Below are 16233 nucleotides of genomic sequence, written 5' to 3' on the forward strand. Positions count from 1 at the left end.
TAGTGAAATCATGAAATCCCAGTAAGCATTGGCCATGCATCCAGGATCCTCCAGTGTGCAGCTCTACGCACATAACTGGCTCCAGTGTGAAGGGAGGGCACCGCCTGCCAAACATACCGCAGTGCCAGAGGCTCTAACTTCACTGAGTCATTTTCACCTGAACCTGAACCCGGGTCCATCCCAGTAAATATGTGTTTCCTTCCATCCTATGTTAGATAATCACCATTGGGATCGGAATAAGAACAGCTGTGTTTTTACCATACAAATGTGAAATATCGAAATAAAAACATGATACATTTCAAAATTACTACAGGTTACTGGCAAGTGAACACCTTTTTTCCAAGCCTACTTTGGATGGACTGGCACCGCTGGAATGAGGACCCGGGCTGTGGCAGCAACAAGGGAAGGAGCAGCAGCATCCCACAACTGCCACAATCATCTTCTTCGCCATGCTGTGAATACACTGCAGAGGAGGTTCCTAGGCCAAAAGATCATCCCTTATGTGGGCCACAAAATAACACTGGTAGGACTAGATAAGATGTATTGCTGAGCAATACTAATATATCACCATTGTAACTCACTGCAATTATGTTCTCGAGTTGATACTGCAAATAACATACATCAAACATACCAAGAGTAATTAAGATAAGTCATTTATATTCTAAAGGAATATTATATAAGATGGTGTATTACTATTGTATTTTTATTGATTTTAAAGAGGAACTGATGGACGTGGGTACCTTATCAGCAAACTGGTCAAGTTCCTGCAGGACTACAACTGGCCATACAAGAGTCAGAGAGCAGCGAGTGCAATGGGAGGCATGAAGGTCAGCTGAACCGCAAGGAAGTTCAGGACTTTCATCCACATCCACTTCAAAGGTTACCTGCTGCTCATCAAAAGCATCATTCTCTGTATCGCCATCTCCATCCACTAGCACCCTGTCCTCACTGTCTGTGTCCCCTACACTCGAAGTTGTCACCTCCATCCACCAGCGCCCCAGTCCACAACAATCCACCTCAGTCGAGTAAGGACCAATACCTTTCTTTTTGGCACAGTGCCAAGCTGCAGACCAGAGGGGAGGCCATTCCTTCACAAGGCCTCTGTGACCCACAAAAACACTGTGCGCTGCAAGGGAGGAGGGTCCCACGCTCAACAATGGTGATACGTGCTATAAGCACCCCGTCAGACGAGTCGCGTGATGCCACCTGAGACCACCATCCAGGACCCTCAAGGTGGGCCTGGAAGCTCTCAGATGATGCTTCTCAACATGGCCATTGGCCATCAGCTACTCAGAGCAACAGGCGCAGAGAACGGCCGTACACCACACAGCAGACAGGGAAAGAAAAAGGAAGAGGAGCCAATCGGATCAGGCAAAAAAAAATAGTCAAAAAGACAGACCCACCATGCAAAAACTGCAACAAAGACAGGAAGCGCCACCAGCCCTCTCGACTTTGGCAATCGTACTGAAAGAACAGAGGACCAGTCCTATGAGTAGAGCGCTAGTGCTGGAAGCAAAGAGGAGTATGGGAAAAAAAGAGAGGGAAGCACCTAAATCACCCAAATGTGTGAGCAAGGTGCAACTTTTCACTTTAATGTTGCACGTTTTGCACTGTTTTTATTGATAGTTATTTACACCTTGACTAACAACTTGTAAGAGATTGTTGTGTTATTATGTATTTTAAAAATATATAGAGATGGGCATACTAAACAAGTATGGATTCTGTTTTGGAAGTACTTCCTCCATCATTATTTCACATTCCATTATGTTATATATACGTATACTTTGTTCTAAGTTTAAACATTAAAAGTTTAATTAATAAGAAAGAATGCACAAAATAACATAATCCTCATACTATGGTCAATACTATATTCGAAGTACTATTCGCCCCGGCACGCAATCTTGGGGTGTTTTTGTATCCTGACCCCCACTCCTTGACCCCCATGCAGCTCACATCAAGACTTCCTACTTCCACCTCCGCCGCATTGCCAAAATCAAACACTACCTCCCCCCCCGTGCTGCTGAATCCCCATCCAGCCTTCATCCAACCTCCCCTCGACTAGGCAACGCCTCCTCACGGCATCTCCTCCCATTACCTTCCATAGACTCCAAAGGCAAAACATCTGCTGCCCCGCCTCCTCACCCAACCCGGACCCGTGAACACATCACCTCCCGTCTCCGCTCCTCCTCACTGGCCCCCATCAAACAAAGCATCATCTCAAAACACTCCCCTCACCTAATAAAGGCCCTTCAACTGCAGGTTTTCGATGCTTGTGCCTTCCACCTAGCCCTACCTCCTGACCTCTCTCAAATCCCCTACAACCCCCCCCAGCTCCGACCCTCCTCCACTCTCTCCCTCACAGTACCAGCCACAAGACTCAAAATTTGCAACATTCGAGCATTCCCAGATCAGCGACCACCCGCTCTGGAACCCTCCCCCAATCGTCCGCCACTCTCCCACACTGTCACCTCAAAACCCACTGAAAAACATGACCTCTTCTCCCAAGCCTTCAACTGTACCCTACCCAACCACTGACTTCCACCACACCCCACGCGTATCTCTATTCACCCCACGCTGCATCTCTTATCAACCATCAACTTTTCTTTCCTCTTTTCCATTTTGTGTCCTTGCTCGTTGTCCTAGCTGCTCCCCCCTGTGTTGTCCCTTTGGCTGTCATGTCATGTGCATGTTCATTTTTCTTGTCCAAATGTTGCTTCTGCCTGTTACCCCTTTCTACTTTAATTTTTTGTAAGCGACTTTGGGTTATTGAAAAGCCGCTATATAAAAAAAGTTTATTTATTATTATTATCTATATTAAGTACACTAATATAGTACGTGCAGATGATGTACGGACTTGCATGCTCCTTAAAACTCACCTACATTTAGAGCAAAGATTTGACCGAACCTCCATTGATTTGAAAATGAAGTACCCTTGAGATTTTAGATTAATGTTACCCAAAGTACAATAAATAAACAGAAATGAATCCATGATTTATAGCCACAACCAACCCAAGTGGGGTAAAATCAATAACATAACCCAACCTTACGATTGGGCATGAGCGGGTGCGATCCGAAACCGGTTCGCAGGGAAGGATGTTCCGGACTACTCACGGTATCAAACATAGGCTAACCGGCGCTATGCATCAAACCGGCCCTACATCTGTGAGTCGAGCCCTCATCTGGTAGTTAAATGATCCAATTGGACTTATTCACATCACAGCCTACCCAAAAAGTATGGACAAAATAAATAAATAAGACTCACTTCTACATCGTTCTGGAATACAGGGCGGATTGAGTGGGATCGAAACCACCAGCAGGGGGCGTATTTGCACAGCTGATGGGACAAGCGCTAAATCCGGCTAAATTTCCTCCTGGTAGCTGATAACCAACACTCCCGTATGCTACCCAGATTCTACCAAAATGAGACAGCTATGGCCAATCAGCGCTCCGTATCGCACAAAGAAGGCCGTCGCAACCACGAATTGACCAATCAGCGTCCCGAACACCTGGCGACTCAGCGGTTACCGGCAGGGCGCGCCAGGGTATGCTGGGGCGGGCACAGCCATACAAGAAATCGCTTTACCACCACTTAGCCCCGCCATGAAAAAGGATGTTAAAGTAAGCAAAATAAAGTCCCGCCACTAGCGCGGAGAAATTGCACAGACAGCCAGTTAGTAAGATGATTCAGTAGCCACTTGCCCTGGAAATACCGAAGAGTGGAAACGGTTTTGAAAAATTTTGTCACGTAGGGATCCGCCCTCCCAAATAGAACATCTTGATAATGCGTCGGCCAATCAACAGATAACGCGCGTGGTTGTTTAGGGCTCGACGGAGAATACTTTTGCCTGTAGGAAATCCTATAACATCGATACACCATACGTGTGATAGAAATCAAAGCACGTAAGAAAAAGACCCCACGTTTGATGATGGATAAGGTGTGCCGGCTGCTGTCCATTGACACACAGAAAATGGGGCTACCACCCTTTTACGCACAATGTAAAGAAGTCACACAGCCTTCCCTCTTCTCTCTGTGAGGAGCAGCAGGTCAAGCTCAGAACAAAGTAACATTAACGAAAAATGAATCATTCTTTAAACATCTCTTGTAGTAATGATGTATTTATGTCGTCTCAAGAGAGTACCCAGAATGGTATTTATGTTAGTGATTCAAAAAATCCCTGGGGGAGGATCCCCCCAGACCCCTGCAGGGGTTGGGTTTTCACGCAGTCCAACTCGTTTCATTCTGTGGGGAAATTGCAGGATTGGCTCCAGGTCCCCCTCTTTTAATTTACTACCAACACAAATGTGCCTTTTTATTCAACAGTCAATTGGGACCATGAGCACAGGGAAATAATCTAAAACCTCCACGCGTGCGCTGTTTCACTGTCAAGGGGGTCGTATGCGTGTATGGAATTACATTGCAATACCTAATTTGAGCCCCACCACTGTATGGGTTAGCCCTACCCATATATTAACCCAACACAAATAGCTACTTGGAACCGCAACTGGTTTACCGCCGGCGAACATGAAAATCCACTTCTTCCCGGCAACATCACGAAAGTAAGTAGGGCTACATCATATTATACTGTGTTGCTGTAAACGCTTGTAAAATTGGTCTTATTAATTGTTAACCCTGTCCCATCAAGGTATGTTGTTTATAGGCTAGTTGGTTTCAGATAGCGGATGGTGCTGTGAATTTAACATTGACATCTAATCTGGCTAAATAACCTGCCTGTTTATGGCAGCGACCCATGACCAGGATAATAATTTAGGACACTAACATACATAGGTTCGAGTTTCCGTTTCCCTTTTTACCTTCTGGCGCCTCTGTCTCCAGTGGCCAAAACAAATTCTCGCACCTTGACTGTAACCTGACAACCCTGTTTTGTATTTTACATCTCATTTAAAATACAAACCTCAATTGCAGTGGTATCACGCTGTATACTGTATGTCCAGTCTGAAGGGGTGTAGTGCTGGAAGGAGAACACCGGAACACCAGCTCCGGCCACTTCAAAAATTGCAAAATACTATATGACAGCCAAATAAAAGCTGTATAAAAAACAAAAATATAGTTTAAAAGGGGAGTGATTGTAAAATATCCATAAAAGAAAAATTAAAATCTGCTTACAGTTCTGTGTTCTATTGGATGTTGAGAGATGTATCTCATAGATCCTTAATGTTTGCTCTCAAAGTGCACCAATGACTGATGCTTCAACTAAAAAAAAATCTTCCCCACTTAAATCATGTTTCACATGGATAGGAAACTAAATACATTTGCCGAATATCTGTGTCCATACTTTCTGTTTGGGTGTCATGCCACACCGTGCACGTGCATGCATGCGCGAGTCATGGGTGCAAATATCTGGATTAAGAGGTTGCTTTTCTTTGCACAGCATGAAAGAAAGGCGAAATTAATGGGCTGTGATTTTAGTATTTTTAAGCAGAGGTTGAGTTCAATAATTTGTATGGCCCTCGGAGGATGTTGTAAAAATTGAAATGGCCCTTGAGAGGAAAAAGGTTCCCCACCCCTGCTATAAAGTAATACAAAAACATAAAATACCATTGTTGGTGTTTGATGTAGTAAAAGAGTTTGTGTCAATGACTTTGTTACAATTTTCAATTTTTATTTTAGTTAATTTGGCCCAAGATACAGAACATTTTGGGGAACAGTTTGGGGATAATAAATACAATATTTATGCAGCCTAACTCTACTTTTATTTTATTTCTTAATATTTGTTGGGATGTGTTTTAGTAACTTATTAAATAAATAAAAAACGGTTAACTTTGGTGTCCGGGCCAAAGTGCCCTTTGTTGCATGTTGTCCCTTAATGTCCCTACATTTCTTTCCATTTTAAACACTCCTGTCAATACGGAAGCTTGTTTTAAAACATTTGTTTTTCAGTTTAACATCCACGATCAGAACTTTACAAAAGTCTTCCAAAACCGGTTTATTCATTAAAAAACAGGGGCTTTCTTCCCCACGCATGCGCGGAATGGTTAGACTGGACACAGGCATATTAATGATTCATTAAGTTTGAACATTTATACATTAAACTGTAAAATATTTAACATTCTCCAGTTTAAACAGTTTTCCCAAGTGCGTACACCACTTCGTATACATCCGGTCAGTGCCAATCTGGATTTAGGCGGAAGATATCGCTCTTGACTCTCTGCGTGTCTTTGATATATCGAGCGGAAGTGTACGGGATTCTGCCTTTCTGCTGAATCCAAAATCGTTTGTAAAGGGGGAACACCGTCTGCATCGCTTCCCACAGCATCACCATCAGCTTGTCTGCGTTCCTCGTCGCTGTGCACCATTTACATTAGCTACATATTAGCCCGGGACATGCGCTATCCGGTTAGGCTTTTACTACACCAGACATGCGCAGTTAATGACAAACCAACATGAGAATAGCTGCGACAGCGGTAACAATAAGAATGCGAATGTACTACTAGTGGACGTATTTTGTTTTAGGTCTGCGCAATCGACGTGAAAGCCTGCCTGGACACGGGAGAGGATTAAGTTACTGCTGCTGGTGGAGGATTATTTTATTGGCCTCATCCTGTCACGCCCGAATCTTTGGTGATCTTTTTTTCCCCATTAGGACAGGTCGAAAGCCAGGTATGCTACTGTGTTCGAGAAAAATGTCTTGAAATGTCTGGTATTAATTGCTGTACGTCCTTTGTTGCCTGTAGTTACTCTTGGCTACATGTTTTCGCGTTGTGTGGAGACAACAATAGAAACCCCAATATAAACGATGTTAAATACTGGATAATTTGTAACGGTACAGCAGGGAATTAAAACAACCGTTACTAATAGTAGTGTCGTGGGGTCTACTGCACGAGCTGCATGGATGTGAAGCAGTTTTATCGCCGCTAAAGCTAGTGGGGAATAATGGACGACAGCCTACATACCTGCTTTAAGACCATTTGCTTTGACAACTGTGAAACATTAGGTACATGGCAGATGGAGTTACTGGATCCCAGCAGCTCGGACTGCCCAACCCCTCAGCTTGTTTTGGTTTCACGCGGATCATGCCCTTTTATCCAATGGAGCCTGACTGTACTTTTTCAGAACTGGCTCCTATCATAAAATAATTTGCCTGGTGTTTTGACACCCCCTATTATTTCTAACTGACAAAATAAAGAGGTGTGGATTCCCTAAATAACTTATCTGAGTGTTCAATAATCTGAATTAGCTGGACAGATAACGAAAGCTTTAACAAAGTTAATTTGTTCCACTTTTGAGGAATTTAAATGACTAAAGCCATAATTAAAGAGGTTTATATAGTTATATTTTTACTTAAGCTCCTAACATATGGGACAACAATACATATCTATTGATCTACACCAAAAGTATAACAGTAAATCATCTTACAAATATACAAAACTTAAAGTGAAACATATCAATAACACATTCAAATGTAATGTTCAGAATAGCAGTAATAAGTCAATAAATGCTCCAAGTTAAGGTTATCTTTTCTTGTTTCTAGCTTTTTTGCTTCAAATGTTAATATTTAACTCGTCTTCAGGCATCCTTGATGTTTACAGTAAGTATTGTGTGGTTCTAGGTGAAACCATAATTAAAATAAAATAAGGTTTCATCCCATTAATGTGGCACATTGTTGAAACCTGCAGCAGTGCCTGAAAATGTGCATATAAGGCATTCAAATGTTAGCTATCAAAAGAATGTATTACAAAGTCAACACAGCTTATGTGTTTAACCTTGGCACAGGTAGTTCATTTCCAATTGCCAGAGTTGACATCATAAAATAACTTGATTTGTTCAACCAACAGTTTAAAGAAGATTAGGTACCACTGTTTTCATCTTAATGTGCCACATTATTCACTTATGATGGGGGTTTTAATTTTCTCCACAGAGACATGTCTTTCCGACGAGGTGTGGTCCGGCAGAGCAAGTTCCGCCATGTCTTCGCCCAAGCGTGGAAAGCTGAGCACTGCATCGACGATATCAGAGTGTCCCGAGTGACGTGGGACACCTCCCTCTGTGCGGTCAACCCCAAATTCATCGCCGTTATCATCGAATCCGGCGGAGGAGGGGCCTTCCTCGTTGTTCCCATCAGCAAGGTTGCATTACATTCAGCATTATAAAAAACAGTCGATCAATACATTTGAAACGCCTGTATCTTGTTTCCTATTTTCCATTCTGCTACTAAAAGCAAAATGTCAGCAAGTCTTTGATGCTTAGTCCTGGAATGCACATACAGCGCTTTCACAGTTCAAAGGCAATTGGTGGACAAAGGTTATCCTCCTGTAATATGTTAAAGTTTCTCTAGCTAACTGTCTCAGATCTTAACTTTTTGATTTCTCCCACAGGCAGGCCGAATCGATCAGTCCAGTCCTACAGTGTGTGGACATTTAGCCCCGGTGCTGGACATCCAGTGGTCTCCCCATGATGACAACATCATCGCAAGTGCCTCAGAGGACTGCACCGTGAAGGTAGGTCAACACTTGGCAAGCCTGTGTGATGGTGGCTTTGTGGCCCTTAATCAGTTATTGCTGTCACATATGACAATGACCACCCTGACCACAGAAATGTCAACTAGGTCTTGTAAAAAGTCTTGGTCTGTTTGAAAGCCATGTTTTGTTCTGGTAACAATACAATTGTGAAAAAGAGAGAGAATCTTTTTTCCTGAAACTTTCAGAATCTCTTAAGACAGAGGGGACACATATTAATGTATAAAAGACATGAGAAAGTGGATTTTGCACATAAGGTGACCTTTAAGTGAACTTGAAATAGTTCGCCAAGAGTGAGTTCAATGCCACTCGTTTGTGCACAAAATATGAACTTAAAGCTACAAGAGGGTTAGCTTAGCTCGGAACAAATGCAAGAAGCAGGTGGCAACAGCTAGCATTACTTTGGCTAATCACCTGTAAAGCTTAATGAATAACAGGTCATATTTTATTTATTTTACTCAAATTTTGATACAATGACAATGTGTTGTTGTTTTACAAGGGATTATGTGTTGAACTAGTCAAGCTATCTTTTCCCCCTAGTCTTTATGCTAAGCTAAGCTAACTGTTTTGTTGCTGTAGCTTCATGTTAACCAAACAGGCATAAGTGGTATCAAACGTAACATCTAAGTCTTAGCAAGAAAGCTAATAAGATAGATTTTGAAAATGTTAAACTATTCCGGAACAAGGAAAAACACTTTTCCTATATTCCTCCATATTTGCGAATGGGTTGAAAACGCTAACTGGCCTCAAACTCCATGAGAGTAGTTTGGATCAGTTAAACTTTTTTTCCTTGCTCTGCCTTAAGAGTGTTTAATTTGCTCTGACCAAAAAACCTATTACATGTCAATGCATCACAAACACATCAGTAGCCCTCGTGCAGCTGAATGAATCACATTCATACGTCTGCTGTGTCTGGTGGTTTGAAGGTGTGGCAGATACCAGACGGAGGCCTGACGAGCCCCATGACTGAGGCCATTGTGACCCTCGAAGGACACAGTAAAAGAGTGGGAATCCTGGCTTGGCACCCAACTGCCTTCAACATCCTCATGACTGCAGGTAACGCCATTCATCACATCCTGGTGCCCTGTAATTGGTTTTTAAAAGACTGCTTAGATTGTCTGTGACTGTGGAAATATACCTTATTGGCATTACTCACTGTAGGGAGCATGAATTAAAGTGTACCATCATGCAAAAAGCCCAATGTGGTTTATAATGTGTTTTACATACATTTACATAGAAAACTAAAAGAAGGGTGTGTGCTGGCAGACCATATCAAAGGAGTTTCTTTATTACATACAACTCGTTGTCATTCAACGAGCATTGATGCTCACTTTTTAACAACATTTAACAAAATCTACGACATGGTTGCAAACTTTACTTGTTTTTGTATCCATGTCGTAAACACTACACTTTATCCAGATACTCTTCTTGTTTGTAAACATTGTGTATTAAAGAACAGCTCTTATCTTACTGTGTTGGTGTTCAGTGATAGATTTGAATAATACTGCCTTCTACAAGCCAGGAAATCGATTTAGCCAATTGGCAATCCATAACATGTAATGGAAGTATAACGGACAGAGGAAGGTGTGATAAACTTGAAAAATAATTACACTTTGCTGCAAAGATATGTTGTTTGATTGTTTTATGTGTCGGCATATGTATCCCAAAACACACACTGCTCATTTTATTTTTTCATTTAATCGTTTATTTGAAACGGGACAGCGCACATTGATGAACACTTTGAAACAAAAATAATGCTTACAAGTGTAAATGAGCCGGGTTTTAGCTTTGAGCTCATTTCCATCCGTAGCCCCGTCACATACAACATATATGAAGAACATGACATTTATACTCATAACAAAAATGAATACATGACATGCAGGAAGAGCATGAGCAGCATACAAGCATTTACCACATGGCAGTACAATGTAGCTACGAGAGAAGATACCCCTGTGTTAAAGTGCATTTAGCGGTGATTACACGTCTGTTTGTTGCTCAACCATCCTTTAAGTTATCCTTTAAAACTATTGCTTATTACTCATCATGATATACATAGCTCTTAATGGCATTGCTCCACATAAATCAGTTTTTAAACTCAGTATATAGCCGAGACAGCAATCTCCTTTCTGTTCCTTTATTTAGTATTTATTCTCTTAAAATACCCATATTATGAAAAGGGAGGTTTCTTTTTCTAGGGTCCATGTTGACACTTTAAAATTGTCCATGGAGAAATGCCCCAAGCTAGTATTCAGTAGCTGGGCTGTTTTTAAATAGGAGTCAGGAATTCCATTTAGTTTTGACGACACACTAACAGTGTAGTTTATATAAATAGAAAGTGAGGCTACACTCCTTTACGGTCATTCCCTGAACGGTGCAGACATAATAAACAGTGACCGATCAGAACAGAATGTGCGTGTTCGGGAGATAGTCTTAAAGAAACAGCCACTCAAATAGAGACTTACACTTATACTCAGGCAGAAAATATGTTTTTTTGTCTGCTTTAAAGCTCTAATGGATGTTGTGTCTTCCTCTCTGCAGGCTGCGATAATGTGATCTGTGTGTGGAACGTGGGCACAGGCGAGCTTGTGTACCAGCTGAGTGATGCCCACCCAGATATGATTTACAGTGTCTGCTGGAACAAGGACGGCAGCGCTGTGTGCACCGTCTGCAAGGACAAGGCTCTGCGAGTCATCGACCCGCGACGCGGCACCGTCCTCAAGGTGAGGACACTAAAACAGTCCTATAGTGCTTCTTTGCTGGGTCTTTCTATGGTACGAAGCTTCCACATAAGGAATGTACCATCTCATTGTTTGCCTAGGTGAAAGAGAAGGTCCATGATGGCACCAGGCCAATGAGAGCAGTGTTCCTCTCTGATGGGAAGATCCTGACCACAGGCTTCAGCCGGATGAGTGAGAGACAGATGGCATTGTGGGATCCGGTAAGTGCAATACATGTTGTTCATATTGAACGATTCTGCAGTGCAAAGTAGACTTTGTTTATTTATCAGGACAAAATAAGGGTGTGGCGGTTGATGGACATGTAGTTTGTGCACTGCTACTTGGAGAGGACCCAGTTCACCTCCCCGGGCGCTGTACAATAGCTGCCCACTGCTCCTAGTACTAGACTCCTGGTACTAGGATGGGTTAAATGCAGAGGCCAAATTTCACTGTGTGCTGTGTGCTCTGCATGTGTGACCATTAAAGAGGGTTTCATCCCTCCCAATTCTTCTTCTTCTTCTTCTTTATCTAAGTTAACGTGAGGCTTCCTGAGTTACGACCTTTCCAGTACATCGTTTGTGTTTCCCTGGACAGTGTTTCTGTGTTGAGCTTAAGGGAAGGTAACACAAAGAGGGATTTATTGCTAACACTAGCTTTGCCAGATACCTACGGACCACTCCTACCTTTTTAAGCTGCGTCTTGGACTCAGATCAGATTTGGAATACATGTTTGCGTTACGAGAGCAGTATTGTCCCACAACTCTTACACTGGAGGTGTGTTAAGAACAGATTTTATCTACAGCAAGCAGCAAGTGTTTCAATTTTGATATGGGCACCTATTTAATGTTTTAAACAGACTTGTTGTGAATGTATACTTCCTAAGATCTAACCTTAACTTACCATAGCAATGTGAGGTGGGTTGAATGTATATTTTGTGTACAAGTAGTGTTTAATCAATATTTATTTTGTTTTTGTCTCTGTACAGAAAGATCTGTCTGAGCCAATGGCAGTACAGGAGATGGATACAAGTAATGGAGTTCTTTTACCCTTTTATGACCCTGATACCAACATGGTGTACCTGTGCGGAAAGGTACAGATTTACAGAAAACACTGATTTACTTCACTTTGGGTTCAGTCGTCTTGATCACATGGTCTTCTGGCTTTCAGGGGGACTGCACCATCCGGTATTTTGAAGTGACAGACGAGTCCCCGTATGTTCACTTCCTCAGCTTGTACAGCAGCAAGGAGCCTCAGAGAGGTGCCGGATTTCTTAGCAAAAGAGGTGTCGATGTCAACAAGTGTGAAATTGCCAGGTAAATATGTTCGGTCATGCTTTTTAAAAAAAAATGTTTCTAATTAGTTTAACATAGTTTTAAAGGGATAGTGATAGATATTTTGTAATCATTCTCAACTTAGTCCATCCTTAATCCTACTTTCTGTCGTCAGTATAGCCAAACCCTCTCATAACTTGTCCATATGTGCCATAGAACGAATTGTTGTCAACAATCTATTACAAAAACACAACGTTCTTCCATTACCCGGAAAATATGAACTATATATAGTACATGTTATACCAAATGTTCATTAGCCTGTAGCTGAAAATATTCCCCAAATAATTCAACATTAATACAGCTTGAGTTGTGTTTGTTAAAACTACAGAGCCCAGCTTTTTAAGGAAGTTACTGACCCTTGTAGAAATTATGTCATGGATTTTATTCTGTAGGAATAATTGGGCTGAATTGCCAGCGTTATCATCAATAAGTAGCATTCAGTGACATGTTTCTGAGGTTGGGGTCTTCTCATGGTGTTTGTTTATATAAAGAAAATATTGTATACATCAGCCTTATCCTGACATATTTCCTGGTCCTCTTTAGGTTCTACAAACTGCATGAAAGGAAAGTGGAACCAATTTCTATGACTGTACCACGAAAGGTAAGCCTTTAAAAAGTCAAACCTATCAAAAAAGGATCCATTTATGTTGCTTGGATAAGAAAATGCCTGCGAAGTCGATCAATAACTGTATAAGGAAATGTTCCGTCTCCATCTTGCCTCCCAGTCAGATCTGTTTCAGGGAGACCTCTACCCGGACACAGCTGGGTCAGAGCCGGCTCTCCTGGCTGATGAGTGGATCGCTGGGCAGGATGCCCCGCCCCTATTGGTCTCTCTGAGCGGCGGGTACGCAGCTCCTCAATCCAAGCACAGAGAAATCCTCAAAAGCAAACCCAAGCTCGCCCCGCAGGACTCTGGGAACGCCTCGCCTTCGAATGCAGCCGCTCCCACATCGCACTCTGCGGAAGAAGAGGTGCCACGAGTAAACACGAGAGAGACGGATGGAAATGCCGAGAGACCGAAGAGAGAGGTGAGTGGAGAGAGTCATTAGAGCCGGCCAGTTTATTGATATAATATTGATATTGCGATTTCAGACTAGATATAGTCAAGATTTTGACTATTGTAATATTTTAAGAGTTGTTTTTTCTTGGTTAAAAAAGGCTGTGCAAATTAAAGTGGGCCCTATCATGCTTTGTGTGGCTTTCCTTTTCCTGTAGTGTGTTGTATAGTTTTTGTTGTGCGTGTAAGTGGTCTGCAAGGGCTCACACCCCAAAGTTTCCTCCAGAGGGAGTTTCTCTACCACACCCTCCTCCCTGCTTGAAACACCGCCATTGGACACCTTTGTTTACTGGCGCTTCTATTGGCTCGTGCTCCAACACATTGTACGTGATATTCTAAGGGCCAAGATTTTCCCGACGCATCTCTTAAGCACTTGCCCATCACAACAGAGCCTTTTTGAACATTAAAGCATGGAAACATGCCACAGTAGCGGCACAAAGTACAAGTATGTGTTCACTTTAAGTAGATTTCTGACCTTTTCCCTCCTTTCTTTCAGGAGGATTTGCTGAACGAGTTGTTAGCAGAGATGAAGGCGTTGCGGGCCGTCGTCCTCGCTCAGAGCCAGAGAATCGAGTTGCTGGAGAGGCAGCTGGCTCGCATCGAGGATGGGGATGTATGAGCAAGGCGGCGCACCACTACATTCCACGGGCACTATTACTAGATCCATAGACCATAGCCTTACTATAATCAACAGTAACTCAAGCTGTGCGAGTGGAAGAATGTAGTGTCGATTAGCGACTATCTATGAATCACAGTGGCTTTACAACCAGGTCAATTATTGTGAAGAAAACCAGACGACAATTTCTGATTTCCAGACTGTGGATTCAAGCGGGGTGTCATCTGCAAAGAGTGATATGTTTTGTGTTTCATATGAAGGAGTATTGTTGCAGCTTTTTGGTGGTATTTATAGTGCAACTTTGAGCTTTGCAAAACCCACACACTAATTTTGAAGAGCTTTGAAGGCATAACAATGGCACTAATGCCTCCAAATAATGCATAAACTAGAGAAATTAAGCATTTAAAAAAAAAAAAAGCGAATGAAGGCTGACATTCTATAGCAAGGCGATTAAGTACCTCTAATATGATTTTCTTTCTTTCAAGCGCTCACACATGTTACCATTAGGGCTATGTAACCAGGTAGTTAAAGCTGCTAAACTGTGATGTCCTTTCAAACCCCCCGATTGTTAGTTCATCGTGTGACTTGTGCTTTGTTTTACGCCGTGTGTATGTAGGAAAATCTCTTGGTACCCAAATCATGACCTTGACAGTGAGAATTATGTGACTGATAGCTGAGGAGAGCGTAGTTGAATAGTTCCGTGTATTGTAATTCTGTGTAGTCTTTGCAGTCGATGATAAGGTAACACTTGTGATTTTGTACCTCATGTTATCCGGAGAGAGTTGCAGTATTGAAGAGTTGTCCGAGATATCCCAAGGCAAGATATTTATTGAGATAAATACGCAGAAATACTTGCCTCCCCTTTTTTCTTTGAGCTGCACCATCTTTTGCCACCTAAAGAACCATGATCTCTGGTGTCACTTTGTTTCAGAAATGTAAGCTAAAAGGACCTAACACTACTTACAGTGCAATCTTACTAAAACACTTTAGATGTCTCAGTGTCGCAGCTACAAAAGAGAGGAAGTGACACAGTGATATTTTTTTTTTAAGTTTGATATTGCATTTATATAGGTGTTAAAAGATGGAGTGATCTTTTTACATTTTTTTTTATCTTAGTTTTTTTGCCATTATATTTACAGGCGTCCTTTTTACTTCTCCACGAGTCGGTTATGTGTAGCAATGGTACATTCCACGTCAAGCTTTTCCCTTTGTTATTAAGGGATTTATATTTCTTTATGCACTGACCTCTTAACACCAACTGTAAAACCAGTAGCAGATTAATGAGACAACATTGTGAAAACTCAATAAACATGAATTCTTCCTTTGTATTAACGGAATGGCTCTTTATTTGCAACAAGAAAGGTTCTGATTTAGATCACATACATGTGGGATTTTAGGTGAAGTTATGCGTTTGCTACTCAAAACAACACATGCACACACCCAAAACGCATTGCTGTATGAAGGATTCAACACCCTACAGATTTCACAAATTTTATATTGTTTTTTTCTTAATCGTCATCTGAATTTCTGATACTTTAAAAATAACCCTTTGATGTGTTATAAATGTAATCCGTGTCCAGAAGTGGCACCTCAAATGGACCCTGTAATGCTAATATTCAGGTTAATATTTGTATTTTGTGCCTCTACTGTGTGATGTTTTTTTTTTAAATGTCTTTATTTTTCTCATACTGCCTACCTCTTTTCACCCTCTGTCCGAAACCAGAGCCTAGTCTGAACTGATTGCATCTGGCCAGCTCTGTTGTGATCAGTCCGAACATAGAGATGTCCCGCCCCATCACGTGCAAAGTGTTGAAACTCTAGCCAATAGAAGCGCAAGTCTTACATGGTGATGTCACTGTGTTACGGTAGAAAAACTAAGTAGCCAAATCAAGATGTTTAAGTACAGGGGGAAATAATGATAAGGCCCCTTTTGAATATCTTCGGTAAAAATTATCTGAGACTGCCAAGGCACACGNATATTGAGGTCCCAAAGTTGACGTAGAAGCCCAGATACAAACAACACATTGATGCTATCAGT

The 16233-nt window shown here is 41.9% G+C and overlaps 1 protein-coding gene across 2 annotated transcripts; it reads left to right on the forward strand.

Moving 5' to 3' along the window:
• Nucleotides 1-4473: 4473 nt before the first annotated feature.
• coro1b (coronin, actin binding protein, 1B) lies at nucleotides 4474-15527 on the forward strand. 2 transcript variants are annotated; one of them, XM_010779487.1, is made up of 11 exons: nucleotides 4474-4557; nucleotides 7878-8085; nucleotides 8335-8457; nucleotides 9402-9531; nucleotides 11014-11195; nucleotides 11294-11413; nucleotides 12177-12281; nucleotides 12359-12504; nucleotides 13066-13123; nucleotides 13248-13550; nucleotides 14076-15527. In XM_010779487.1, the coding sequence occupies exons 1-11, from the start codon at nucleotides 4523-4525 to the stop codon at nucleotides 14196-14198; spliced, it is 1533 nt and encodes a 510-aa protein (XP_010777789.1). In that variant the 5' UTR covers nucleotides 4474-4522; the 3' UTR covers nucleotides 14199-15527. The 2 variants fall into 2 exon arrangements, with proteins under 2 accessions (XP_010777789.1, XP_010777790.1); XM_010779488.1 differs by lacking the exon at nucleotides 4474-4557 and adding an exon at nucleotides 6157-6619.
• Nucleotides 15528-16233: the final 706 nt, after the last annotated feature.

The sequence above is a fragment of the Notothenia coriiceps genome, unplaced genomic scaffold (assembly GCF_000735185.1).
Source record: "Notothenia coriiceps isolate Sejong01 unplaced genomic scaffold, NC01 NC01_scaffold00020311, whole genome shotgun sequence".
Taxonomy (NCBI): domain Eukaryota; kingdom Metazoa; phylum Chordata; class Actinopteri; order Perciformes; family Nototheniidae; genus Notothenia; species Notothenia coriiceps.

Bases quoted from the DNA above. Each gene is read 5' to 3' on its own strand.
- coro1b (XM_010779487.1), top strand. From the start codon at position 4,523: ATGAAAATCCACTTCTTCCCGGCAACATCACGAAA. The intron at 4,558-7,877 runs GTAAGTAGGGCT...TTTTCTCCACAG, and splicing joins TTCCCGGCAACATCACGAAA to AGACATGTCTTTCCGACGAG. The intron at 13,124-13,247 runs GTAAGCCTTTAA...CTTGCCTCCCAG, and splicing joins CTATGACTGTACCACGAAAG to TCAGATCTGTTTCAGGGAGA.